Source organism: Xenopus laevis, chromosome 8L (genome assembly GCF_017654675.1).
Source record: "Xenopus laevis strain J_2021 chromosome 8L, Xenopus_laevis_v10.1, whole genome shotgun sequence".
In the NCBI taxonomy this organism is placed as follows: Eukaryota; Metazoa; Chordata; class Amphibia; order Anura; family Pipidae; genus Xenopus; species Xenopus laevis.
In genome coordinates, this window is record NC_054385.1 from 7924116 (window position 1) to 7952019 (window position 27904).

The following is a 27904-nucleotide window of genomic DNA, read 5'->3' on the forward strand; positions in this document are numbered from 1 at the left end:
AAAAACAGACTGAGTACTGTAGTCATATCTAGATTGGTGCTGGATCATAGCTTGAACCTCAAAATCTTTATTAAACTCCAATACTTACAAGATCTGGGCTATAATTTCAGTATAGAGGCAATGCCGGATTGCTGTACCCATTTAATGTGCTCCCCACGTTATGTCCTCTCTTAATGTGCTGCCTAAGGGAAACAATATGGCCTCCATTTATTGTAGATTAAAGATGGTATGAATGAGAAGAAGCAGACAAATATTTAGTGTTAATACACAATTGCTTTACTTTGGATATTTTCCACACGTCTGTAAGATAAAGCCTTCTCTCTTTCTCATTTATAGAACATCGAAACAAAAATAGTTCTCTACAAAAAAAAAAAAAATCTCAATATACAATATATTTATAGCTTTATTCATTTTGCACTTTACCTTTCTGTTATATCCATATATTTATGTTTTGAGATTTGTGTCGATAAAGGAGTGAGGCAGTCCCACATGATAATTTTGTTTTGTCACAAGTGTATATGTTACACAAGGCATCTTCCCGCTGTCGATACAAAAAACTGTCAGCTACAGCCATTGGCGTTTGTTAGCAATTGTCAGTTTAAGGGCAGTGTCAAATGGGGAAACTTCAGTGCCCATAATTTGGGGTAGCACTGAAGTCCTAGGTTCATTTCTAGCCAGGGCATCTGGAAGGAATTTTATGCCTCTGGATACTCTGTTTCTGTTAACTACCAACTGGTGTCTGATAAAACTGACCGTTGCGTATGTAAATGCAATTGAAAGCTCTGCTGGGGCAGGGACTGATGTATAACCCCTGTAAAGTTGCCACTATATAAATAAAAAATTTTTAGTAGCTCAGGAGTTGGAGAAAAAAATAACTGCTGTGGCAGTTGCTAAAAAGCCTTCATGCAAACCCTTATATTCCAAGCAACAAGTATTTGCATGAGAACTGGAACGGGCACATTTTTGCACCACCCCTGAGGTACTAAAAAGTGTGGCCACAAAAGTCCTGAAATCACGCCATGTGCAATTGCCCTAAAACTCTCCCGTGAATCTTTCCCATGTAATATTTGCAGACCATTACTTTGAACTGATGAAATAAACCTGTAGTAGCATTCAAACTGCCTTGGCCGACCATATTCTTTTGACAGCAAAACAATTAATCGCATCGTCACACTAAAATGATTCGTTGCGTTTGTATTCCTGTGTTTCAAAAGTCTTCGGAATGGGTCAATCAGAAGTCATTGGTCCTTCGTATTTTGGTACCAAGAAAAATGAGGGGTGACGGAAAACTGAAACTGTCGATTTTTAAGGGACTTGAAAAGCGGGACTGCATATTCCAAAACAGCTCTTAAATAAGAGCTGGAATTGTGTCACTTTGAACAGGCGGCCAATTTTCTTTGCACGAGGAAACCGCAAACAGTCAGAGCCAAAAATGAGATTCATACGCCTTCTGTCGTTATGTGGTCGGAATTCTGCAGTGGAAATCTTTGTCTCTTATACATCTATCTATTTGAAAGTCCTTAGGGGTTTTTTATGTTCTTTTGGCACGGGGTCCAGTTTCAATAAGGTGAGGTTAAGTGTCCTCTTTTAAAATATATTCATGGCCCCTTGTTTCCTGAAATGATAAAATGTCAACATTCTCTATGTTCGTTAGTGATAATACCCCCCCCCCCCAGCCAGGTGTCTACTATAGGAAGCGATTAAAGTGACAACCACCTTTCTAAATTCAGAACTGATCAGGCTGGTGAACATGTCTATTGCCATCTGGCAAGAGCCCAAAAGAGTGGTTAGAGATTTCCCCAAGCCAGTCCAGTCCCAGAATAGATGGCCATTTTCATGAGGAGGACGAATCGTTCACCGTAGACCACTTTGATTGCATCTTCTGCACATGGTCTTCAAAGACATCATTGGGCTTATTAAAGCTTTTAAGATGTCTCACGTGAAAAGGCAATAAGGCACTGCAGAAGCTGAGTTACTACCAAACACCACCCCTTGTATTGTTCTCCATAACAGGGGCTTGCCTGACATGTTGACACACCTCCTGCAGTGTTCTCAGCCAACCACATTTTGAGGGATTTAAATGTCCACCACCCTTAGCATCAGAGTGAAAACGAGGAGAAAAAAAGAGCTGGCCAAAGCACCAGAAGCGGAGTCACAGTTCCTGTGGCTGGAATCACATTTGACATCCTGGCACAAGGCTCCTTTAAAGCCAACTGGACATATACATTTCTGTCCTTGGTGGCAGGTACCGCTGTTCTGGCAAATCAGGAGTTCCTCGTCGCAAACGTTGGCTACAAAACATATGAAGACAAGTTAAAAACTACCATTTAAGAGAAGCGCGTGGAAAACAAAGATTGAATTTTATGAATTAAGTTTAGTCAAGGGAAAAGGAAAGTTGCTTTCAGAACTATAGATACACTATATAGCCAAAAGTAAGTAAAACGTTAGGGCATTTGTCCGGGGTAACACTTAGGCTGGAGGGAGGGAGGACTATGTAGGGTGGGGGGGAGTAGGGTTTTTTTAACGTTAGGGTTGAATTCTCCTTTAAGGCTACAGAGTACAACATTCTTAACAGTTCCATGCTTCCTTTGGAGAAATCCTTTCTTTGCTTCAGCACAATAAAGCCCAATACAGAATTGGTTTGATGAGATGGAAGCAAAATAATTTTTTATGACATAGGGCATCAAACCAACTGAACTAATGATAAACTGAAACGCCAACTGCAAGACTGGCCTGATAACCAGCATCAGTACCAAATCTCACTAATGCTATTATGGTTCAGTGGAATGAGTCTTTATATTAATAGCCTGACTTAATGCTCTCAAGATCCAGTAAATTCTATTTAAATAACAGAGCTGAAACAAACAAAATCAGCTTGGTTTGTAGACACAATTGCCTTAAAAAAACAAAAAAAAATGTGTTGGCTTTCCCAAATAAGCCTCCTGCTCTTAACATTGCTTTTCTAATGGAATGGCAGAAAAAAATCTATAAAAGCGAGCAGATTAAAATTAACAGGCGACATTATTATACCCTCGCTTACTATAGATCTTCCATCAATACATGGATTAATCTGTGCTCAGCTGCTGGTTACTGAAATCGGTCATATTATGGTCTGCAATGCATCTTGTGCAAAAACGGTTTGTTTTGGTTCAATGAGAGGGTCGTATCAATCTCTCTGAGAGCTAATTTTGCACCACTTAGGGTTCATGTTGATTGTGATGGGGGAAAGTCGTGTATCGTGTATCTTCTGAATGTCATAGGTTAAGTTGACCACGTCATTCAGGTCCATGAGCCCTGAGGGAGATGTGTGCATTGTCAGATTGTCTTCCTTGCACTCATTCCATAAAGATGTCTGTTGTTTTCCACTTATACAAACATTTATGGGCTGGAAAAAAGACTAGAAAAGTCATCGACTTGTCTAACTTCACATTCTGTTGTCGGTCATTTCAATTCCTCACGTCTCATTTGCTAGACAGGCCTGGTGCTTGTTACCTGATTATGGGGGGGTATATTATTTCAGCAGTACTTACGTTGGCACCCTTGCCTCCAGTGGTATCCCGGCAGGCAGTCGTCACACTTAGGGCCGATAGATCCTGTCCTGCACTCACAGTAGCCGGTTTCATTGCAACGGTCGTGCAGAGAGCCCAGCTGGTTACAGTTACATTCTGCAAGGTAAGGTCATCACATTGTTAAGCACTTGCCCTTGAAACCCTTAAATAATACAAAGCCAAAGAATCTGTTGTTAAAAATATTTGAGGGATTCTGTTGTTTTTCTGCTAGCTTAGAGGATTCAACACTAATTAGGATACTTTATTTTCCTCTCAGCATATTCCGAGCACGAGGATGGATTTCCCGATTCAAACGCCCACCCAAACAGCATATTTTTGTATCTCCTACAAGAGATGGACCTCATTCACTAACAGTAGGCAAAATGCAAAACTTGGTGCAATTTGCCTTTTGTTTTTGTCAGCCATGTTGCATAGCTGTCCTCCTGAATTCCTGATGCTTTGCGTGTGCCACAAAATTTGGTTCCATCTGCTAGATACGAACTCTACTTCAATACTGGAGCAAAAATAAGTATCCTGCTGTCAAGGTGGGCATCAAGGTGTGGATTTGTGAGGATAAGTTATACCATCTTATTTTTACGTGTGTTAGAATGAGGTTAATTAAGTGTAAGCATATTTATAGTTTGAATTATGCTTAATAGAATAATGATGGGCCTAGTTGTTTACATCATAAGGATTGTAAAATTGGGTTTTGGAGCAGAGCTGTTTGAAGTGTAATGTACTTGCTGAGATATTATCATCTTTATTGTCATCACATATGTCTCAAGTCCCCCAAAATGTTCCAGACAAGATTATCATCTGAGACCAGACATCCTTGAGGATTCGCCACAGAACATGGACTAAAGTAAACAAGGACCTTTAACCTCTGATTGGTCAGATTTCCTCAGTAGATAACGAGACTGGTTGCCTGACAGATGGGGTACTCTTTGCATAGATTAGTGGACACTAACGGCTTATTAGTCTTGAGGAAATCTTCTACTTTTTGGACACGGTTGCATCCATTTTTTTTTTCCGTTTGTTGCACCAAAAGACTCCTTGATAAATGAGGCTCCTGACATTTTGCATACAGCCCTGTGAGAATTACAACCTCCTCTGTCATATAAGCCTGCTGCTGAGAATAAGAAGCCAGCTGCATAATGTATTGCTGCTCTGTCCTCCTCATCCCCAGTTTTCCTGGCTGAGACTGTAGCAGTACAAATGAGCAAACGGACCATTATGATCAAATTAACAAAGGGTGAGATGTGACCCATTACTCAGCAGAGAATGGCAACACCGCCGCCTGCTCAATAGCAGGAGCCTAATGTGTTTATGAGTGTCCTCCTCTAGTAGTGAATGAATTATCCCTTGTTCTCTGACATCCAGGAGACTAATTGTAACTGAAGGTACAAGTCACACAGAGAAGGACAGGACATTATAACTCTTCTCGTCAAGTAGGAGGCAAAAGTCCCTAATCAGTAATATTCAGTGATTCATATTAAATGAATTAAAACAAAAACTGTTTGGGAAAGGCAGGGCACCTCATTTATTCAAGATGGTCATGCATGGGTCAGTAAAAGTTGCCAACTTGGTTTCCAAGACCAAGTCATTGGCTCATGTATGAGGCCCTGCCTGCCTAAAAATCAATCTATTGGACTGGTTGGAAAATCCATTGGACAAGGACCTCATCAGCCCATTGTCACCCCTAGGATGTGTAACTTACCTATGCAGACATTCTCGTCGTCTAGCTCAGCCGACACATTTCGATAGTACCCTAGTCGACAGTGCTGGCAATGCTGACCACGGGTGTTGTGTTTGCAGCTGACGCAAGTCACCACATTCAGGAAGTCGATGTAACTGCAGCGGTTGGAGTGCCCATAACACTCACAATCTGAGGAGTTGGGGGAAAGCCTGTTAGATGTTGTGAGACATTGGCTCCGCTTTCCCTTGCCCTGGATTGTGGTCAGGTATGTAAATTTCCTATACTATGTGACTGGGGTTCAAGCATCTGAATATCCTATAATTCTGGTGGTCAGGCATCTAAATATATAAAACATCAAAGTTGGCAGTCAGGAACTGAAGTATCATGTACATTATGTCTGGCCCAGGCATCTAAATATCATATACATTATAATTGGGGTAAGGCTATGAGATGTGGTCATTCTCCAGCTCCTTCTCTCTTGGCCCTGGTTCATGGCCGGGCATATAATTATAATGGATATTATAGATGAGGGCAGGCATTGAAATAGGCTGGGGGATAGGCATCTATATATATTGTGCATTATGGTTGGGGGTCAGGTATCAAGATATATCATACATTATAGCTGGGGTCAAACATCAAAATATCCAGTAAAATGTGGCTTTCCATGTTTTACTTAATTTGAAAGACTAGCTGATAATAGACATTTGGGAAGATAACCGAATCTCCAGTATAATAAGTGACAAAACAAGCACATTGTTGGGGAGTGGTGGGAACAAGCAATGAGATAAAAGACATGCAGATGTGAGCTGTATAATGAAATGAGATGGAATAAGAGCAGAGTAGAAAAAAAAAGTCAAGTCTCCTTTGGAACTTCACTCACCCTAATGACTCTTGTACTTATACCACTCCGTGCTTTGCTTTTCTCGCATGAAACCATCACTGTTAAATAAACCAATTGCTAAGCGATAGGCTGGGAGAGAAGAGGCCAGTTTTTGGAAGACTTATTTACAAATAATTAGTGCAAAAATAGTAACAGAAGTCAATCTAGCAACTTGTATCCATTAAAGCAATGACCTTATTTTTTTTTTTTTTTTGGATGATTTCAAACCTTTGTATCATCAGATTTCCAGACTAAATTCAAATTTAGGCTGCCAAGAGAAACTTTTTAAAGCTGCAAGGACTTTATGCTTCTCGCTTACCTTTTACACTGTTGCCAAGGGTTTCACTGACTTTGACAGCAGAGTCTTCCAGGGGACTGGAGCTCTTTGGTGGAGCTTTGGTAAAAGATAAGAAGTTTTCTGGTCGGAATTATCAACTGTGCAAGTATTAAACTCAACAAGGTACTAGGGCCAACAGGAGTTGCAATATCTACTAAACTTTAAGAAGATTCTATCCAGAGAATTTCCTTGACATAATCAGAAAATAATTCCTTGGGAGTTTATTTTTTTTACATTGTTTCCATAATTGGGGAAGCAATAATCATCTGCTCATCACTTCCTGAGTGTGTATGGTCTAGAAAGGAACCAGGAAGTGCTAGACAAAAGTCTAAAGCAACTTTACATTTTTCATTTGGTTCTGCTAAAGTATTTATAGTTCTAAACTATATCTACTGCAATCACCAGTATAAAGAACGACGAGGGTGAACTACATTCAGTTTTGCACCCATTGAGATATGTATTAACTATATATGGGATTTGGACAGTCCTGTCCACCACACCTGAAAGATACAATTCTATACATGGCCACCCGATATCTACACCTTGAGACCACTTGCCCTTTACAGACCAAACCCTAAAGGCTACAAGGTACCTGTCTTGGAGTGCTTCTTGCCAGAGGTCGGTGGGAGAGGCAATTCTTTGCTTAGAGGAGGGGCAACTGGATGTAAAACAAGACATTAATTAAAAACCTCTATACTCAACCAGACAGCCCAGTCTTCTATAAACACACCTCTATAGCGTTGTTCTAGATACACAGAACACATAGAACATGTCTAAATTTTCCCCACATAGAATAGCAACATGAAGTGCAAAACTCTTGGAATGCTACTATCTACACCACAAGTGCAGAGCAATGAGGCTACTCTACAGACCATTCCCTTGTAGCTACAAAGTACCTGTCTTTGTCTGCTTCTTGCTTAAAGCTGGAGTGACGGTCAATGGCTTATTTACAGAATATGTAGCTAGAACAAAAAGAAAAATGTGATGCAGAGACATGAAGTCTCCAAACAGACTGCCTGCCATCAATAGCCACCTTGCCTCAGATGTTATAGTGGTACCATTCAGTAGGGAAATTAAACTTTATACATTTTTAAAATTACAGGGCTGTCAAAGTTTTTGACCCATCTAAGCCATTACAGTTAAATCACTGTGTCCAGGGAAATTCTGTATAAATGAGGCAAGCGCTCCCAACATACATGCTGGGGTCATCCCAACTAACCCGACCTTCCCATCGTAAGTGTAGAATGCTTTGCAGCTCTTGCCTCCTCTCTACACAATATCCTTGCATAATGCAACACAATAACAAACATGTATGGCATGAAATAAAGGCCATTTAGTTAGGGTACTTTATTGGTATTGGAAATTGCGTCTTTTATTTATGAAGGTGGAAGCATTCTGACTACGGCTACAAAGTACCTGTCATGGTTTGTTTCTTGCCTGAAGCTGGTGTCACAGTCAGTTCTCTGTGTACAGGAGGTGCAGCTATAACAAAGAGAGGGATATAATGCAGAGACATGAAGCTTCCATAGGGCACACTGCCTGTCATCAGAGGCTTCAATGCACCATTCAGAGGAGCGGCCTATAAATCCTATTACACAGGGTATATTTATACATGCTAGCCTTCCGCCTTAGTTTTCTGACCTATATATGAAACAGAACACGGAGGTGTATAAATCACATTAATACGAAGCTGCTTTGCAGACACTATTTTTTTTCATTGTTGTGTTGTTGTAATGCTAATTACCTGCAACCTGGTTTTCCCTAACAGAAGTGTATCATTTATCATGCAAAGGCAGACTTATAAATGTAAAGTGATGATTAGATACTGAGAAAGCCAACTTCTTGGCTGAATGTGCCGTGATATTATCTTGGTATAAACAAGGCACCACCATCTCTCAGCTGATATTAACTAGACAGTATCTGGTGTTGGACTGGGCTGCCACCACAAAACCTTACACCATAGCCCCAACCTCCAAACTATTTACTCTTTGATTATATCCTGGTGGATCAGTCCAACACTGTCGAGGGTTATTTATCAAAGGTAGAATTTTAGGGCAAATACACAGGCTCAGATTTGGAGAGATTTAGTCGCTCGGCAATGAATCGCCTCTTCTTCGGGCCAACTAATCTCCCCGAACTGACTCCCGCTGGCTAGAATCTAAATCGCCGGCAGGAAGGCTCTCGGAGTGCTTTGTTTTCCTATGTCGCCCAAAGTTTCTAAGTGAGGAGACTTCAGGCGACTTTGGAAAACAAAGTGCACCAAGTGCCATCCCACCGGCGATCCCAGCCGGGGGAGGCAGTTCGGGGAGATTAGTCACCCCGAAGAAGAGATTTGTTGCTGGGCGACTAATCTCCCCGAATCTGAGCGTGTGTCTCTGCCGTTAGAGTTTTGTGAGGTTTTATACCTAGAATGAACTCACAAGCTCGAATGTTTTCTAATTTAAGAAAAAACTTGAAATTAATTAATCAAGTTTTCCACGCAAAGCAACTCAAATTGCTCGAATTTATCACGTTTTCAAGCAAAAAAAAACGTGAACATCATGAAGGCTATTAACATCTTGAAATGGTTTTAGGGACCTCTGCCATTTTACATGACCTTGACAGGTTTTGGCTGGAGTATTTTCAGATTCGAGCTATTTGAACTTCGGGGTATAATAAATCTCAAATAATTTGAAGACCCGAAAAAATTTAGTTTTTTTTTTTTTAATCTGAAAATTTGAGTTGTGGACCCCAAAAAACTTGAATTTCTTAGGAAAACACAACTTGACCGTTGATAATTGAACCCCTGTATGTATCCCTCCCTTTGGCCTCTAATAGGCACATTTGTGGTTATTTAATCTAACGGTTCAGCTACATAAACGCAGATCAGTGGCCCCACAATGCCTAGAGCAACCCTGCAAACTGACTGAATTGTGTGGATGCAAAATCCATATATGTGTGCAACAAGCACACAGATTAAAGGGACCCCTGCTACATGCTCACCCCAGGTTTTCAGCATTTGACAGTGATATTTATGATGGGTTATGTGTCAGAGTAAAGTGGCATATAATAGGGTTTCACACAAATGTAGCTGTCCCCAAGTCATGGTATTTATGGGTAGGCAATGACCTTGTATCAATCTAGATAGCTTGCACAGTAAAGTTACTGGCACTGTTGTGGTATTCTTCATTGGGGACAATTTATTTCCAGCCAGACATTCAGGGGCATTCTTAGCAAAGAAGCTGATTACTGGTAGACTGGCCAGCCAGTAAAGTGTTAATAGCCATGTTCGTGCACAATATGAAAGGTAGTTTAATATCCCCTTGGAGTGAGGGGTACACTAGGGTAGAAGGTCAGGTGACAGCCAGGGGTTATTTCTGTATTTATGAAGATACATTTTTACTCTGTTCCATCATTGCTGCTGACACCAGTGCTTTGTTGGCTTGATACTAATTCCATTACTGACTCACTCGGAGATGTGGGCAGTCAGCGTCTGTGACATTGTGCACACAGAGCAGAGGGTAATATTCACTGGGCAATCCCAAAGGCAATCCAATATCAGTTTACTATTAGTTCCATTCCACACCAGCCCCCACCCTTTAAAAAAAATAACTGTCAATGCCCTTATACTACAGAAAGATGATACCTGGACGCTGACATAATATTAAAGGAGAACTAAACCAGGCATTTGATGCAGAAATCTACATAACTGCAGTGTTTACAACTTATCTTTCAGCCCACTGTAAGATGCCATTAGTGTTCTTTGCTGACCCCCTATCAGATTTAAGAAGCCTTTAGAGTCCAGTCAGCCAGTTCATGCGTTGTAGTCTAGAGCGCTGCTGTAGGCATCAATACCTGCCCCCTATCAGCTTCCATCACAACATGTTTTGGATCACAAGGATCCTTTATCAAGACTTGTGACCCGAAACATGTTGTGATTCAATAAATAATTATTTGCAGCAGAGACTGCGTTTTATGTGCTCCATCCATTCCTATGTTTGCTGCAATTGTCTGTGGGTCTTCTGGTGTGGCCTGACTGGAGAGTGAGCACGATACACAGGTGAAGGTGACTGAATGAATCTTCTGAAAGATACTGCTTGATATAGAGACCCCCTGCCCCTCTAAGCTGCAATCAGAAAGTCCTAGTCCCACCCACTGCTTGAGATACAGATTCCCTGCTCCTCTAAGCTGCCATCGGAGTATTTTAGTCCAGCCCACTGCTTGATAAAGATTTAGATTAGAGGTTTGGAACCCAGTGGGCCCTTTCCCACCACCTATAAATTGCTATCACAGCGCTCTAGTGCACCCCCAACTTCTAACTGCACTGAATCTGTACTAATCAAACCCACATTGGATGAGAGTGTAAATGACCAAACTCATTGAGATCAGCATTATGTGTCTGCCCAACGTTTGGCATTCTTAGCCATCTGTGTCAGTTCAATTGAGCACAATTGTCAGTGTAACCACCCCCTGCTAGGCAATGGAACAGATCTGTAATTTATTTAATCTCATTTGCTATACAAGCCACTGTTTTGCTTGCATATGTGCCCACGGCCCAGAATCATACATTCTACTGACAGCCCATAGCTTAAGAGGCTTCTTTCTGTAGTGCTTTAACACTGTATAAGGCCTCAGGGATGATTTGACTTTAATATGGAAAGGCCTTTTGTTCATTCCAAGCTTCTACAGATGGATAGTTACAAGTCAGTGTCGACTAGTGTGAGCCCGGAGGGTGCTAAATGCCATTGGACAGGTGGCTGTAGCTCAGGGCAAAATTGCAAGGGCCATGTTTCCAAGGTAACAGCCCCCAACTCCTGTCTGCTGGAAACATTTGATCAGCGGTGATGAGAGAGAATAGGAGATGGGTAGAAAGTGCTTTGTCTGTGGATCTAGACTGCCAGAAAGAGACACAAAGGACTGACAAGGAAAACTTTTGTGAGGAGGCAAAGGAAGAATCCGAGGACAGGGTTACAGCACTGCCAAAGGATAATTCTGTGCAATTATTTTTTATGGACCTCATTCATATGTATATCTCTTTAAATAATAAAAATACATCTCTGTATATTTATATATGTGAATTACTTATGCCTGCCTCCATGATAGCTGGAGGCACCAACACCACTCTCACAGATCCAGTACAAGCTTGACCTAATCATACGCACGTCATAGTAATTCCCTACGGCGTCTTTTTTTTGTTATGCCACCAAACGTACCTTGGATTTTTTCCGGCAACTTGGGCTTTTGATCCAGCATTGGAGGGGTCAGTGATATCTGGATAACTTTAAATAGACATGGTTGAGTGAGTGAGACACACTAGAAGCAGACAGAGATTGGTCATCGTTGCTTGTTCAGACTATAGCAGTAAGCACAGCGAGATAAAAGTTGAACCAACTATTTTGGATTGCCCATGAAACCTTGTGTTTTAGCTCCACCACTAACTGAGTGTCTAAAGCAGGTTGCATTCATCCCAGATTCGACATGTGCTGCTAATCTACAAGCCCCAGCATTCTCTGCTAGCCAATGACATACCCCACATACATAGAATATATCTATCAGGCTTGGTCAAGCTGCCTTGGATAAAGTATCTTTAATTATAGAGATATCAGAAGGCTAGTGCCAGCTGTCAAAGCTCAACCAAGTCCTTGGGTAGGGAGAAATTTAAGATGAAGAGTGGATTAAAAGGGAGCTCGACAGCTGTAGTTATGATTCCCCCACCCATATAGAGTGGTATATGGTTTCACTTAATCCTGCTCGCTGTGATAAAGAAGGCAATTATGTCTTCATATTGCTTGGCCTTCTTCCCAAGGATGCATAAGGGGAGATTTATACATCTGACTCTCCATGCCGAGCATCATCGTGGGAATCCCTGGCTACTGCCTTCTCCGCCTGATAAATCTGTTTATGATATAAGAGTATACTGAGATTCCTGGCCTACACAATGCAATAAAAGCAAAGCTAGGATTAGCACTGCTGATGCCTCTAACAGACAAAGTAGGCAGAACTACGTAGGCCTGGTTAGGGTACGGATTCAGACCTACCTTCTGTGTGAGCATTGAAGTGCTCAGAGTGAGGAGAGACTGCCTGTAAAGGGGCCACAACAGAGAAGCTGCTTTGATGGGGCTGCAAGTCTAACAGGATAACCGGGTAAGTTGTGAGAGATGTGGTTTAGTAAAGATGTTGCATTTACTTTCCCTTTAAAATAAACCCAATTCAAGGCAGCTTAGGTTAATAGGAACAAACAAGTATTTTTGTTGGCAGATTCCATTTAGGCAGTGCGGTGCATGATGCCTCAGTAGTCAAAGATGGAAAGTCAACATAGATTAATGGAATCGATAGCATTGTCTGCTGCTAAATTGCTGTCTTCCAGCCTTCGAGCTCTCAAACCATCAAGTGTGGAGCAAACTCCAGAGAGCTGCGTTTCACAGTTCAAGATCAACACATCACTATGGTGTCTAAATGTATTCTTCCCGGTCAGTGAGATTTCTTTTTCTGTTTCTATCTCATAATAGTAAACAGTTAAAAGGTGCCAGGCCTTTATAAATAGAATATACAATGTCTAACCATTCTATATACCATGCCAACAATAAGCTATTGTAGGGAAAATAAGCCACAGAAGTGTGTCAGAAGCTTCTACTTATAATGGGCCTTTGTTGAAGAATATACTGTCCCCCTAGACTAGAGTAAGATGTTTTTACCTGGCAGTCTACTAAATGCTTAGTGTGATTAACCTCAAGTTTTCCTTGAAAGGGACAATATATGTTAATGGATATAATCAATGAATTATTATGACAACATTAGAAAGAATCTAATTAAGGCACTAGGGGGTATATTTATCAAAGAGTGAAGTTAATAGTGAAGTTCCGCCACTACAGTGAAATTCCGCCACTTCCCATTCATTTCTATGGGGTTTTTAAAGGCGTATTTATCAAAGGGTGAAATTTCACTTTCACCCATTGATAAATACGCCTTTCAAAATCCCATAGAAATGAATGGAGAGCTGCGGAATTTCACTCTAGTGCCGGAACTTCATTCTTTGATAAATGTACCCCTAGGTTAGAAAGGCTGCTGTCACCTCTACTATTATTACTATAACTGATAAAGGAGTCTATGAGGAGGCCACTAGATGATCTATATTCTAAGAGTACCTCTTTTATTTTCTGTGTACTCCGGGACAACAGGCAGTTCTGTAGTTTCAATTATGGGATCCACTGCTAACGACAAGGCAATTAAATGAAACAGGTATTAAAGGAAGAAACAATGGCAGCAACACAAAGGGCATTTACAGAAATTAGGAGAGGTATCCTCAAACCAAGAACGAACTGTATCAAAGAAGGGTTTCCATAAATGTTACTTTACTAATGTAGTTCACCCTAAACAGCACAGAGACCAAATGTTGTATCTTCAACTTTATGTTAGCAGGCCCGGACTGGCAATCTTTGGATTCTGGCAAAGGCCAGAGGTGCTGCTGTAAGATGCCATAGTCTGTTACTATTTAGTGGGCTGGTGGGGGCTGTTTGGGCCTCCTGTGTACTTGCATTGCCAGGGCCTATTCTGAATTTCATTCCAGGACTCTACAATAAATGCTCCACTAGATAATGAATTGGGTTTTCTTACACTGTCTCGACAAGCAGTTGGACTTTTCTAGGCAGCCATTGGATGTCCATCCTTTGGTCAGGATCACCTTAACCAGGTTACAGAGCAAATGGCACTCTCCCCATTTCTTAACCTAACAGGTATCCATGCTTACCCCTCCCCCTACCATTGCCCCAAGACCCCCAGGGGGCTAACCCCAAAGTTTGGGAACCACTGCTCTAGCAAAATATATGTTTATACTACTTTAAGTGCATCTTCAACGCTATTTGAAGGTTCAGCATAGCTGTAAACATGGTCTGTATGGGACAAAACACTTGTTACCGTCACAATTCTTGTACCTCTATGTGTACCCTTGTAGTTATTATTTCCTAAACACATGAGAAACCTAGTGCCACAAGCTCCACCCACTTACATATTGTTCAATTTAAACATGTCACATGATATAACAGAAAATCCGAAGCACTTTCTGGATTGAGGAATAACTTATTTCATGCACAAGAGCCTTGAATAATGCGTCAAATATATTCTTGAACAGATCATAGGGATGTCATCGGTGCTTACCGATGTCCCTCATGTCACATGACTTGTATATTGTCATGCTCCCCCTTAATATGAGGATATTAAAAGTCATTCCAGTCATCCATGACCAGAAAGAAATAATTGGCTTCTAATATCCTTATACACAATTAGGGCTAAATATTTCCTTATTGTTCTTTTTTGTCAGTCCATTCTTACCAGTGGTCACATAAAGATTAGCCCTTTTGATTCCAGAAAGACCAATAATGCGCTCCAAGGGGATGAAGATAAGACTAAGATAAGACTATAATAACTCCATGTAAATAATAAGGAGGCAGTAATTATTTATAAGCATCTAAAATGCACTATAGGTCTACTAGGTCTAGCTAGTGAACTACCTATGTATTAATGACTGTGGGAAGGGGCTGCTAGGATTATAAACATTGGTGACCAACCTTTCAAAAAGGTGGAAACAAGTGTCTCAGGGAAGGTGACTGAATCAGATGTTGGCACTGGCCTGGGCGTGCTGGCTGGGGTCTCTGCTCTTGGTTTCTCAGATACTAATGAGACACAAGACAGGACAAAGTGTGCAGGTCCATATGGTAGCAAGTTGTAATTTAGCATGAGTGCCACTGACATATCTATAATAGAAATATTTGTGTTATTCAACTAAGCAGCTTTCATTGTTCCATACAACAGATTAGGACTCTGCCGCCAATCAGCCGGTAGCTTTAAGCTGTCTACTGCAGTTAGATTAGAAAAAACAAACATCTGACTGGTTGCTGGACTTCCATAGTCTAGTAACCCATAGCAACCAACCAGCAGTTAGCTTTTTAACTATCTACTGCCGTTAAAAAAAGAAATAGATAATATAGAACTGTATCTATCAAAGGCACATGCATGTTGATGGTTCTGTAGGATAACCCAAAAGTTGCATTACAACCACTGAAATAAAGATGATTGGATCCCTGCTTGAAGATTCATGGGTTTGACATCCTCAGTGTGCTTTGAAATCAAACTGCAGTAGACATAAACTCGAGTAGGCTAGAGTAGAGTAGGCTAGATCTCAGACCCTTAAGGGCAACTTGCAAGCCTAAGCAAAGCACCCAATGGTGAGAGGAACCACTAACGCTGATGGCAACACAAAGCAACTTAGAGCTATTAAAAAAGAATAGCAAAGTGAAAGTAAAGGCACACAGCATGGGTAAAGGATGGAGCAATGTGGTGGAATGGCAGTGGAGAGGAGGACAACACACAAGGAAATCAAAGCATCTACTCACTGCCAAAGGCGGAACCAGCCGCTGCACCTGTAAGGGAAACATAAGTCATTAGCAGGGGTTCATCTCTGACTAGTTGGGTTCTCTAGCAGAACAGAGGGGGCAACTGGGAAAAGACATTTCAGGCAACAAGCTATTAAAAGCCCAAGGGTCCTTTGACTATAACTGTGACGGACTGGAGAGAAGAGGAAGGAAACCAGGTTGCAAAAACACTGAGTAGGACAACAAGCAGTTCAGAAATACAAGTATCGATTAGCCTCTATTGTATCTCCACTAGAGGTCTAAGTATGAAGGCAGAGCTGTGTAGCACATTCATACATTTGCATAAGTGTATTTATATATATATATATATATTTGGCCTTCTTTTTTTAAAAGTCCTGTATTAGTCTAAATACCAGCACACAGAGTATCTCAAACTCAGCTCCCATGACAGACAGGCAGTTGAGCTGACAGTCATTACGGCCACTGATTTGGAAGAAATTTTTGCTAACAAAAGAGAGCATTTCTTTTTATGGATGGGAAGCCTTAGAGTTAATGTTCGGTTGCTGAAGGGCAGAGGAAACAGAGTGCAGAGCGAAAGGAAAAATAGAGAGAACAAGGATCTCAGTTTAAGCTCTGAATGTCTTTGTCGGGCCCTTTGAAGGGATACAGGCTGCTGGCTCAATCTGACAAGCCTTTTCTCTTTGAAAATCTTCTCTTCCCGGTGACACTCTAGTCACAAGTCCTCTGAACGATCCTGCTCTCCCTTTGATCAATTTAAAAGTGCAGATGTTTAAAGAGAGGAAGGAAGGGGGAAAAAAAGGAACACCGATTGATTTGGAAAGCGATGACAGCATGTGAGTTGGAAAATCAATCTCTGGATGAGCGCCTTTGGAATGTTTAAAGTGGCAATGCGTGGGTGCCTGCTGGCTAGCCAAACTGGGCCAAATATGCATCGCACGCAGTATAGGGAAATATGGAGTAAAATCTTCCCTAGGGAAATATGGAGTAAAATCTTCCCTATTACTGGTTGTTTTTATTTTTTATAGATGAGATAGCAGCACAAGACTTTCACACATTTCACAGCAACAATTATTTGTTATAATATTGGGGTAACAGTCACCCTGCTCTAGTTCCAAAGATACTCAATAACAAATAAGCACTCACCCAAATCTCACACTAGCTGGCCTTTAGGCTGGGTCTCCTTAGCTCATAACAAGGTTACAGATATATAGAAACATTGGGGTAACAGTCACCCTGCTATAGTTCCAGAGGTACCCAGGGCACAAATAAGCAATCACCCCAAATCTCCCCCTAACTGGCCTTCAGACTGGGCCCCCTTAGCTCATAACAAGGTTACAGATATATAGAAACATTGGGGTAACAGTTACCCTGCTATAATTCCAGGGGTACCCAGGGTACAAATAAGCACTCACCCCAAATATCTCCCTAACTGGCCTTCAGACTGGCCCCCCTTAGCTCATAACAAGGTTACAGATATATAGAAACATTGGGGTAACAGTCACCCTGCTATAGTTCCAGGGGTACCCAGGGCACAAATAAGCACTCACCCCAAATCTTCCCACAACTGACCTTCAGACTGGGCCCCCTTAGCTCATAACAAGGTTACAGATATATAGAAACATTGGGGTAACAGTCACCCTGCTATAGTCCCAGGGGTACCCAGGACAGAAAATCATTTCCTCTAGTTTAGTTCACCCACTCCAAACTCTTGCAGCATTATACTCTATTTACAAAAGGCCAGCATCCAAGTGTCAAGATCATTGAGAGGTGTATGTAGAAACTGCTTTCTATCTATAGGGCACAGACACTCCAGTTTAGCTTTCGCCACTGTAACAGCCTTGTACCCAGGTTTATACAACAATTGTGGCTTCACCAATGTTCTTAGCTACCTACATGCATTTGGTGATCCGTTGGGTGTTGGGGAGTAAGAACCAGAACGCCAAGACTTGCTGCGGAAGCTCTTCTTACATCTCCCACAGTCCTGTCCTGTAGTATTGTGTTCACACTCACACTGCAAGGCTCCATCCCGGAAGTTACACGCGTTTGCATGTAGATTGCATTTACACCTGCAAAAGAAGAGGGACAAAGCATGAGAAAGGCCAAGAACATCAGATAAACAGCACAATGTCAATGGAAGCATCTGATTTTCGGAAGCTGAAGAAGGCAAGACACAGAAATGATACATTTACATAGAAGTACATCTGCATGTTAGAATATTCTAAGGCTGACAGCACAGAGATTTAATTTATCTAATGAGTGTTAGGTACGTGTCTAACTCTTGGCCCTCAGGCTTATACCAAGTACAATGCCACACACTATCAGCCAGTCAACTGAGAGTTTTTCTTTATATTAAGCACCAAGTTTCATATTCATGGGCTGACCTCCGAAAAAGTGAGTGCCCCAGTACATGGCTGATTAAATCCCTGTGCCATTAGTTTCCATGGAGTCTCTCTAAAGTCAGCGGAGTAAATAGATGTTACTGGGCCCCATAGCAAGTTCAGTTTAGGGCCCCAAACCATTGGTAAGTTGGCCTGTTCTACAAAGACTTAAATTTCTAATATTGAAATTGTTTATTAATTAGGGTCTTACTGGGCCCCCTACAGTCCTGCCACCCTCCCCTACAACTGCAGGGTCTGCTTCCTCTGTAGTTACGCCCCTTTCTAAAGCCCAGTTTTCCTACACTGGATCTCTACAATTCTTTGCTGATTAATCCTTCATGCTATTGCTAAAAACATGTTTCTTTATAGACCTGTTTCTGACGTTTGCTAGGATTGCCAATTGCCTGCCTAGTTTTCCGAACTCTGAAACCTGGACAAGACTCTTCCCTGATTGACGCACAATGTGGCCAATCACACCACCCCTGATGCCTCTTATAGAAATGTAAGTAGTCATTTGCACCTTTTCCATCCTCTAAATAAGACTGTGTATTTTAATGTATTAAACCTAAAGGTTTGCTGGATTTACGGTTTTGTGTAAATGTGAAGCAGGGTCTTGTCTGGCTGTTTATATTGTGCACTGCTGGGCCTGACTCCTAAAAGATAAGGCAGAAGGAGCCAGCTGATTAAGAGCCCTGGAGGAGAACTGGTTCTGCTTCATTGTTTCAAGACTCAGAAGAAGAGAACAAAAAAAGATAAACTGCTTTCCATAGCAATTACACATACGAATAACTTTATTTTTTCTTTCAGATTTCGGTTGAGATCCAGAAGTCGCACCTCATGGCATCGACTGAATGGGTACAACTGAGACAGGTTAAAGAGCCCTACTCTGGCCTTGTCCGTGTGCCATTGAGCAAGCTCTGCATTCCTGTCCGGAGTACTTGCACAGGCAAGCGCTGAAGAGATGAATTATTTAGTGCCCACGGCCTGCCGAGTCGCTCACCTGCTACTTTAATCAGAAGAAAAGGTTATTGTTGGGGGGAAAAAAAATAAAAAAATAAAGTTGAGTCGAATGGGGGATTAAAGATACTCTGTATTCTCCAGCCGCACTCGACTCGGTGCTTTATCTGCATATATGAATAGAAAACAAGGTCACTGCATTCTGCGGTACGGCTTTATTAATGGCTCAGTAATGTATAAAAGTAAGTTGCTTCAATGTAACAGGCTGCGATGTCCCAGACCCATCTGCACCCCCTCAGGTCTGTACATGGCCACCACCATAGCATTGCCATAATAGGCCATTTTTTCCACACCTTCCCTACTGCACCCTTTAGTGCTCTTGCACTTGCTTCCCCCCAGGGTTGTAAATGAACTAAGTATGGACTGAAGCCTCCTTCTCAGGATTCAGCCAGATCCCAGAATCCAAATCCGAACCCTTCTTCTGCACCAGAAAAGCTGGAGCACAGGAGGAGATACCTGACAATTTATTAAAGTTATATAGGGTTCCGATTTGGTTTGGCCTCAGTGAGGCAACTTTGGGTGACTATTGAAAAGTGCATTAGCGCAGGCGACTTTTCATTGTAGCCTATGGGAAAACACGCTGAGGCAGTTCGGGGAGATAGTCAATCAGAAGACGAGGCGATTAGAAAATCACCTCCGAATCTCCTCGTGTGGACTAACCCTAAGGAGGGAGAGGAGAAAGGCAAGGAGTTATTATGGAGCGTTAATTGGATCTGGACAATAAACCTTTAATAAATATTTTTTACAACTGAACCCAAAAGTTGTGAAGGCTAGTGGAGATTTCCAGCCAAGTAAAACACACGGCAGTAATCTGAATGCTGGTTAAGTCTATATTTAAATGGTATTAGCACGGGCAGGCACTGTTCTCCCCAGGCGCCCCCTTCTTGTCACATACGGAGGCTTACTCTGGTAAGAGCTGGCCGGTAATTACTCAGGAACTGATTCTCTTCCGTCGAATCAAATTGTGTTTAAGTGACTCCATCGGAATATCAGCCCCACGCCTGATTAACTTCAATTAGACCCTATTAGGCTGTCGGTGACAGAGCGAAGCAGGAAGGAGAGGAACATTCATGATTGTGGCAAATGGAGCAGGGAGACAGATGACTCCGCAGGGACGGCGAGGGGCGGGCGAGGGGGGCTCATTATCCACCTGAAGAGATTATTGATTTTAATGTAATGTTACATGTAGACAAATGAATTCCAGCAGCTCGTGTCCCCTAGTGATTGAAATGGGTGCGCTAACAATATGCCAGCTCCTCATTGTCATTATAAAAGAAGCCATTAAAGAACCATCTTTCATATATTCTGCATCTGTTTAATATATAAACTCAGACATGGCACCAGTCCTGCAAGTGATTTGGCAATAACCCGGAAGTGACATCACTCCAGGAGCAGCAGACCAACCGCTCAAAACTAGATATTTTCTTATATCATATATACCTGCCCAGTTGTCCATGCAAGGTGCCAGCATAGTTAGAAATTAGTGGTTTCCACCAAAATCTGATCTGACACAGGCCAATGCCCAGGGCCGGACTGGCAATCTGTGGGTTCTGGCAAATACCAGAGGGGCTGCTATAAGGTGCCATAGAAAGTCAGTATTTAGTAGGCTGGTGGAGGCTGTTTGGGCCTCTGCGTGGGCTGATTGGGCCTCTGTGTACCTGAAATACCAGGGCCTATTTTAATTCTCAGTCCGGACCTGCCTATGCCCCAGTGCAACTACAGTTTTTCATGGTAAATGCAATGGATCCAAATAGCAGCTGTTTTTCATGTTTACCCCCTGTACTACAATGTAATTAGTGGAAAATGGGTCCATGAACATTAAAAAACCTATGTTGGATACCCCAAGAGTACCAGTACCCTTCTGCTTTCCTATTAAACAGATTATATGGCACTCCAAAAGCAATGCTGGTTTTTCCAGTCTTTTTATTGTATATAAATACCCATTGGCATCTGTATCCGAGCTGAATTCTTTTTATGGAACCCAGAGAAATACAACTGCAAGACGTATTTCATGAGCACAATTGCACCTGGGTGCCATTCATCAATATCAACACTCCTGGCTCCCTCAGCTAGACTGTTGTAGTAGTGACTTGTAGTTTGGCAACAGTAGCAATTCATGAATGCCTAACAAGTACAGGGTAGCCCCAAATAACCCCTTCTGTTCCTTCCTTACCTTATTTCTTTAGCCGTACACATGACTTATTAGATTTGGCTCTTGAGTTGAGAATCTTTGGAATCGGTGGTGTAACTAGATATTTCTGGGCCCAACAGCAAAATGTCTAGAGGTTGACCCTACCGATATTTATTGGAATTGTATATGTTTAGGGCCCTATACCTCCCATGCTCCGCTGCAGCTTTCTCTGTATTGGAATAGAGGGGAACAACTGCACCAGGGCCCACCCAAACATGGGTCATGCTGGGTGGTCCTGGGCATGTAAGTGCACGTGACCAAATTCCACTACCAAATAGTTATTTTTTACATTATAACTCCCAGATCCCATAAAGATTTAGAGCTCAACACTTTTATCTGCATAACTCTGTTTAAGGGTAACTCCCTGCCCTTCCCGAATCAACTCATATCTTCATCTTCCCCCCACCCTTTCATCTCCCTTTCGGTGCAGTTTTATCCCAGGCATATTCTGCGTCTGTCTCTAGTTACTCTTGGGATCAATACTTACAGGACACATATCGACCAGTAAGAAAGATGTTAACAATAACCAGCCGGCTCTCAGTGAAAGACTAGAGCTGTGGCTCAATGTGACTGGCCAATCACAGGAAGCTTTTCTAAGGAGCTGAACACTGATTTGTCTTTTCCCCCAATGGGGGGGAAATCACCTTGAAGGAATAAAGGATGGGGGGTATGTAATATTACCGCAAAGCTATACGTAATCTGACTATTAATGGCTGGCGATGATTATGCATTGTGTATATCCGGATGGGATATTAACATTGAGAGCCTCATATTTCTTTGGAGGTCAGTAAAGTGCTGGGGAATAGAATGTTGCTATATCTAGGGGTGTTTTGCCTTCACTCATTCAGTTATACCATATGACATATACAAAAGGAATTGTGGGTAAGTGGGAGGGACCTGTAACAAGTAGTAGACCAGGAAGCTTCTGGGTATTTGGAAATTCTTCCAACTTGGAATGCATCTACTTCTAAATGTATATTACAATTTAAACATGAAAATTCACAAATAAAAATGTTAAACCATGGTGTGCCCCCCACACCTCTCCTATAATAAGCTAAACCTGATGTCAGTAGTCCTTTGGTTGATATCTAAATGCTCTGTCCCCGGGGCGTTCTCATGTGTTAGCCGGCTCAGCTTTGTGCTATGCCTCGACCCACCATTGATCTCGTAGCTAACAATAACCCTACTCTAATTTAGCTGCGTGTGGAGTTTTTTTTGTATTTGCTATGAATTTTTCTGGCTTGTGGGTGGGGTTAGGTGTGAATTAAAATAAAAGCAACAGCTCTGCTCCCAGTAGAGGTGGTTCAAAACAAAGTGGTTGCACTTGAATCCAAAATTTGTAGATAGGTAGGAAGAGTGAAATATAGCAGGTATAATAGGAAAAGACTGAGACAGTAGGGCAAGATGACAGCAGTACAGCAAGACGGATGCAGGAGGGAAAGGAGGAGACAGTAGGACAAGATGCAGACAGTAAGGCAAGATGACGTAGGAAAAGTGGTGAAAGTAGGACACATTGGTGATGGCAGGGCAAGATGGAGACAGTAGGGAAAGATGGAGACAGTAGGGAAAGATGGAGACAGTAGGACAAGTTGGTGATGGCAGGACAAGATGGTGACAGTAAAGCAAGTTGGTGATGGCAGGGCAAGATGGAGACGGTAGGAAGAGTGGAGATAGTAGGCAGGTCTGGACTATCATTTCAGGTACACAGAGGCCCAAACAGCCCACACAGAAGCCCAAACAGACCAACAAATAGTGTCTGAGTATGGCAACTTAAAGCAGCCCATCTAGCATTTTCCAGAACCCACAGATTGCCAGTCCGGGCCTGATAGTAGGACAAGTTGGTGATGGCAGGGCATGATGAAGACACTAGGAAAAGTGGTAATTCAACTTTGGCTCCCGCACACCCTTTGCTAATTAATGAAATGATACCTGGTGCACAAGGGTAGAGGATCGGCCGCCTCACAAACAATCCAGCAAAAAGAATCCCAAGGCACACAGGATAAATGCAAGCAAGCTGCTTTGCGTGTTTATTGCGAAGTGCAACGTTTCGGGGTCACGCTTGAGAAAGGGGTGTGACCCCAAAACGTTGTGCTTCGCAATAAACACGCAGAGCAGCTTGCTTGCATTTATCCTGTGTGCCTTCGGATTCTTTTTGCTGGATTGTTTGTGAGGTGGCCGATCCTCTACCTTTGTGCACCTTGGGATTCTTTTTACTAGGAAAAGTGGTGACAGTAGGAATAGTTGGTGATGGCAGGGCAAGATGAAGACGGTAGGAAGAGTGGAGAAAGTAGGACAAGTTGTTGATGGCAGGGCAAGATGGAGACAGTAGAGCAAGTTGGTGATAGCAGGGCAAGATGAAGATGGTAGGAAGAGTGGTGACAGTAGGAATAGTTGGTGATGGCAGGGCAAGATGAAGACAGTAGAGCAAGTTGGTGATGGCAGGGCAAGATGAAGACAGTAGAGCAAGTTGGTGATGGCAGGGCAAGATGAAGACAGTATAAAAAGTGGTGACAGCAGGACAAGTTGATGATGGCAGGGCAAGATGGAGACAGTCAAGCAAGTTGGTGATGGCAGGGCAAGATGGAGGCAGGACATACTGCAGATGGTAGGAAAAGTTGTAGACAGGTAGGACAAAATATAGAGTGCAGGGCAAGATGTAGACAGTAGAGCAATATGGAAATAATAGTACTAGCTGGAGATAGTGGAAGGTAGTGATACATAAAGATGGTAGAGCAAGATGACTTAAGTCACATTTTATATCAATGTTATCCAACCTGCAGTTCTTCATCTATTGTTGAAGTAAAATTTATTAGCGAAGACCGCTAAGAACTAAGGTGGGGCAAATAGTACGCCAGCAGCTGCACGTTGGCGGTTTGGAGCTCTTTAATTTACACTAGCTCTTTGCAATATGTACCTACCCATACAGCAGTTATTCCCCATTTCAATACCAGCTTTGGGTGCACAATAACATGTCAGTGTCAGATTGAGGTGTCTAAATTTTTTTCCTTGCAGTGGGCAGATTATTTGACATATCTGAGGGGTAGATTCTGATAATACAATGATGTCATACATGTAAATCAATGGAACTCTTCAGCAGGCTTGGAAATATATTAAATCCCTTGGAGGACCACATGCAGCTTCATGGTCTCCAACTGGACTCCCTGCTTTAAGCTGTCCATAGACGCAAAGATCTGATCGTACGAATCAAGGATTCATACGATTGTCGGACCGCGTGTGGAGAGTCCTGACATTTTTCGCAGGCGGAGATCAGTCGTTTGGTCGATCGGACAGGTTAAAAGATTTCTGTCGGCTGCCGATAATATCTCTGCGTGTATTGCCGATCGTACGATTTTCAGAGGGAGACTGTCACTAGCTTTGGTCGGACATAGATATCGTACGATTGCTGTCAGGGGCAGAACATCGGCTGATCGGTTCTTTTGTACTTTATTTGATCGGAATGTCTTAATATTTTGCTAGCTCTGAAATGCATATTTTTTAATGATGATATTCTATTTTTTGTACTGCAGCTCAGCACTGCTTAGAAGACATGATCACTACCTTTATTTTTATCCTACCACAGTGGCCTCGGCCAGGGTGAAGGGCCTGAGTGTCTCTGCAGAAATTCCCAGTAGGACTGGGCTATGCAGAGCTTTCAGATCACTGGCAGATGGGATCCTAAGTGCATATGTTCTAACAGGACATCTTGCTCTGCAGTTTTCTTACTTACCTGGCCATATCCTTTAAAAATTAAAAATGGTGGCATGGCACTACTGAAATATGCCCAGTAATAAGCAGACCCACACTAATAATAACCAGGCCTTATGGGAACGCAAATGCTATTTGTATGCCCTGTCTTTAAGTAGGCTTAAGATTTTAGGAAAAAAGCAACAGCGAGAAAAGCAATTTATATGGACAGACCCTTGTATCAGGGACTGCAAAGAGCTCTGCAGTGCAGGCGGCCAAGGGGTTAATTTTATATGCAAAGTCTTTTCAACTGCAAAGGTTCTCTGCATTCTGTTTATCCTCCCCCTTGCATTTTCCCTTTTGCGCTGGAAAAATCTCGCAAATAAACTATAGATCTGGATGTAAAAGAACAAAACTCATATTAAGATTTATTACTGTCCAATTGGTTTTAACAAATGTAGTCTTTTTTGTAACTTTGACCAAATAGTTGGGCGGGGGGGGGGAGGTTCAAGGTAATGGATGTGGAGACCCAGTCAGAAAACCAGTTATGGTGAGATTTAAAGGAAGGACTTATTTATGCCCTTGGTATCCCTGGAACTATAGCAGGGTGACTGTTACCCCAATGTTTCTATATATCTGTAACCTTGTTATGAGCTAAGGGGGCCCAGTCTGAAGGCCAGTTAGGGGGAGATTTGGGGTGAGTGATTATTTGTACCCTGGGTACCCCTGGAACTATAGCAGGGTGACTGTTACCCCAATGTTTCTATATATCTGTAACCTTGTTATGAGCTAAGGCGGCCCAGTCTGAAGGTCAGTTAGGGGGAGATTTGGGGTGAGTGTTTATTTGTGCCCTGGGTACCCCTCGAACTATAGCAGGGTGACTGTTACCCCAATGTTTCTATATATCTGTAACCTTGTTATGAGCTAAGGGGGTCCAGTCTGAAGGCCAGTTAGGGGGACATTTGGGGTGAGTGTTTATTTGTGCTCTGGGTACCCCTGGAACTATATCAGGGTGACTGTTACCCCAATGTTTCTATATATCTGTAACCTTGTTATGAGCTAAGGGGGCCCAGCCTGAAGGCCAGTTAGGGGGATATTTGGCGTGAGTGCTTATTTGTACCCCGTGGAACACCTAGAACTATAGTAGGGTGACTGTTACCCCAATGTTTCAAATATCTATGATCTATAATGAGCATCTACATCTTGAGACTCCTGCATGGAATGTGTCCACAGGCTGAAATGTCAATGGAATACTGACTGAAGCCCCTAAGGTTTGTTTATCAAGTTTTAAACACTCATACTACAACAGTGCTACTGTTTATCACAGATTCTCTTACCTAGCAACCACTTCAAAGTTGGAGATGGCATAAAAATACTTGTACAAGTTTTCCCGTTGCACATAGGTTCCCCCAAGAGCTGGGCGTAGAAGACGGAGCCGTAGGTCAGTAAGGGTGAAGAAGTCCTTTAACCCCTTAGCACTTTCCATGCGCATGTACAAGTTCTCCATCTTTCTAAGGTCTGGCCCAGCGAAGATGGCAAAACGATCTCTAACCTCAAAGCGAACATTCTTCTCTTTCTTGGAACCCGCCCAGCGGGAGTATTCTTCAGTGCACACCACCCGGTTGGCATTAGAAGCCGTCAGGTCCCTGACTTTCCTAGATGGCATGCCAAATGCTTCCATGCAGTCATCTGCATAATACTGATATGGGTGCCAAGTCCTCCCGTAGTCTAGTGATTTCTCCAACATCATAGCCGTAGGGCGTCCATATTCAAAAGTCACCACAATGTCATTAGTTAGCTCGATGCTCTTGTTCCATGACAATGTGATATTAGCTACTAGTGGCTCAGGATACCGCCTCCATGTGACACTTTGCCAGTATGTTGCCAGACCTTCTTCTTCCTTATCAAACATCAGGCTTGGAGGGTGTGCCAGGTCTGGATTGGAAGCATCACATTCATCGCTACAGAGGTATGGGTTTTCCTGAGAAGAAGATTACAAAATTAATTGGTTACTTCCTATAATGTGTATCAAATATCATTTGAGAAACCAAACTAAGAGGCTCTAGCCCTGTTTCCCCAGCTTAAGTGGTGTCCAGCCTACTCTACTCTACTGTGGTTGGTCTACAACTCACAGTTGAAGGAGGTCACAGGGATATGGGACTTGTACTTCAGCAACAGTTTGAGGCTTGCAGGCTGGTCACTCTGATTTACATTATTTATATGTCTTTCTCTCAGGTGTATATGCCCCTAGTTAGCCTTTAGTTGGTGGCCCCTAGTTGGTACTGTCTTCCCTTTGCCTTCCATGCCAGTATCCCTTTAGCTACAGTTTCATGTTTGGAGGGTGTGCCAGGTCTCGATTGGAAGCATCACATTCATCACTACAGAGGTATGGGTTTTCCTGAGAGGAAGATGACAAAATTAATTGGTTACTTAATTTAATGTGTATTTAATATCATTTAATATCATTTTATAAACTAAACTAAGAGGAACTAGCCCTGTTTCTCCAGCTTAAGTGGTGTCAGTCTACTCTACTGTAGTCGGTCTACAACTCACAGTTGAAGGAGGTCACAGGGATATGGGACTTGTTCTTCAGCAACAGTTTGAGGCTTATAGGTTGGTCACTCTAATTTACATAATCTTTCACCCCTACATTGCCAAGTAACCCCTATTATCTAACTACAGCCCTTCCACAATTGTTCCAGAATTGGGGCTCTTCACTGTTTTCTTCTACTTCTGTGTAGTAACATTGTGATATCTTGTCCTTGTCCAAAGTATATAATTAGATGTTTAATGTTTAATCTGTTT

General features: G+C 42.3%; 1 protein-coding gene across 12 annotated transcripts in view; it reads right to left on the bottom strand.

Annotated features, from left to right (window-relative positions):
* Window positions 1–253: 253 nt before the first annotated feature.
* Window positions 254–27904, bottom strand: part of ntng2.L (netrin G2 L homeolog) — a 44768-nt gene continuing 17117 nt past the window's right edge. Inside the window, exons 2-15 of one of the 12 annotated variants that reach the window (XM_041572424.1) lie at window positions 26437–27080; window positions 17723–17895; window positions 15830–15856; window positions 15005–15109; window positions 13586–13651; window positions 12479–12568; window positions 11654–11719; window positions 7878–7943; window positions 7358–7423; window positions 7054–7119; window positions 6444–6518; window positions 5266–5433; window positions 3531–3665; window positions 254–2291 (exon numbers count right to left, since the gene is read on the bottom strand). In XM_041572424.1, coding sequence (XP_041428358.1) covers window positions 2077–2291; window positions 3531–3665; window positions 5266–5433; window positions 6444–6518; window positions 7054–7119; window positions 7358–7423; window positions 7878–7943; window positions 11654–11719; window positions 12479–12568; window positions 13586–13651; window positions 15005–15109; window positions 15830–15856; window positions 17723–17895; window positions 26437–27080 — 1962 coding nt within the window. In that variant the 3' untranslated portion in view covers window positions 254–2076. Of the gene's footprint in view, window positions 2292–3530; window positions 3666–5265; window positions 5434–6443; window positions 6519–7053; window positions 7120–7357; window positions 7424–7877; window positions 7944–11653; window positions 11720–12478; window positions 12569–13433; window positions 13652–15004; window positions 15191–15829; window positions 15857–17722; window positions 17896–26436; window positions 27081–27904 lie in introns of those variants that run through there. The other 11 variants (XM_041572423.1, XM_041572422.1, XM_041572428.1 and 8 more) reach the window with 11 other exon arrangements.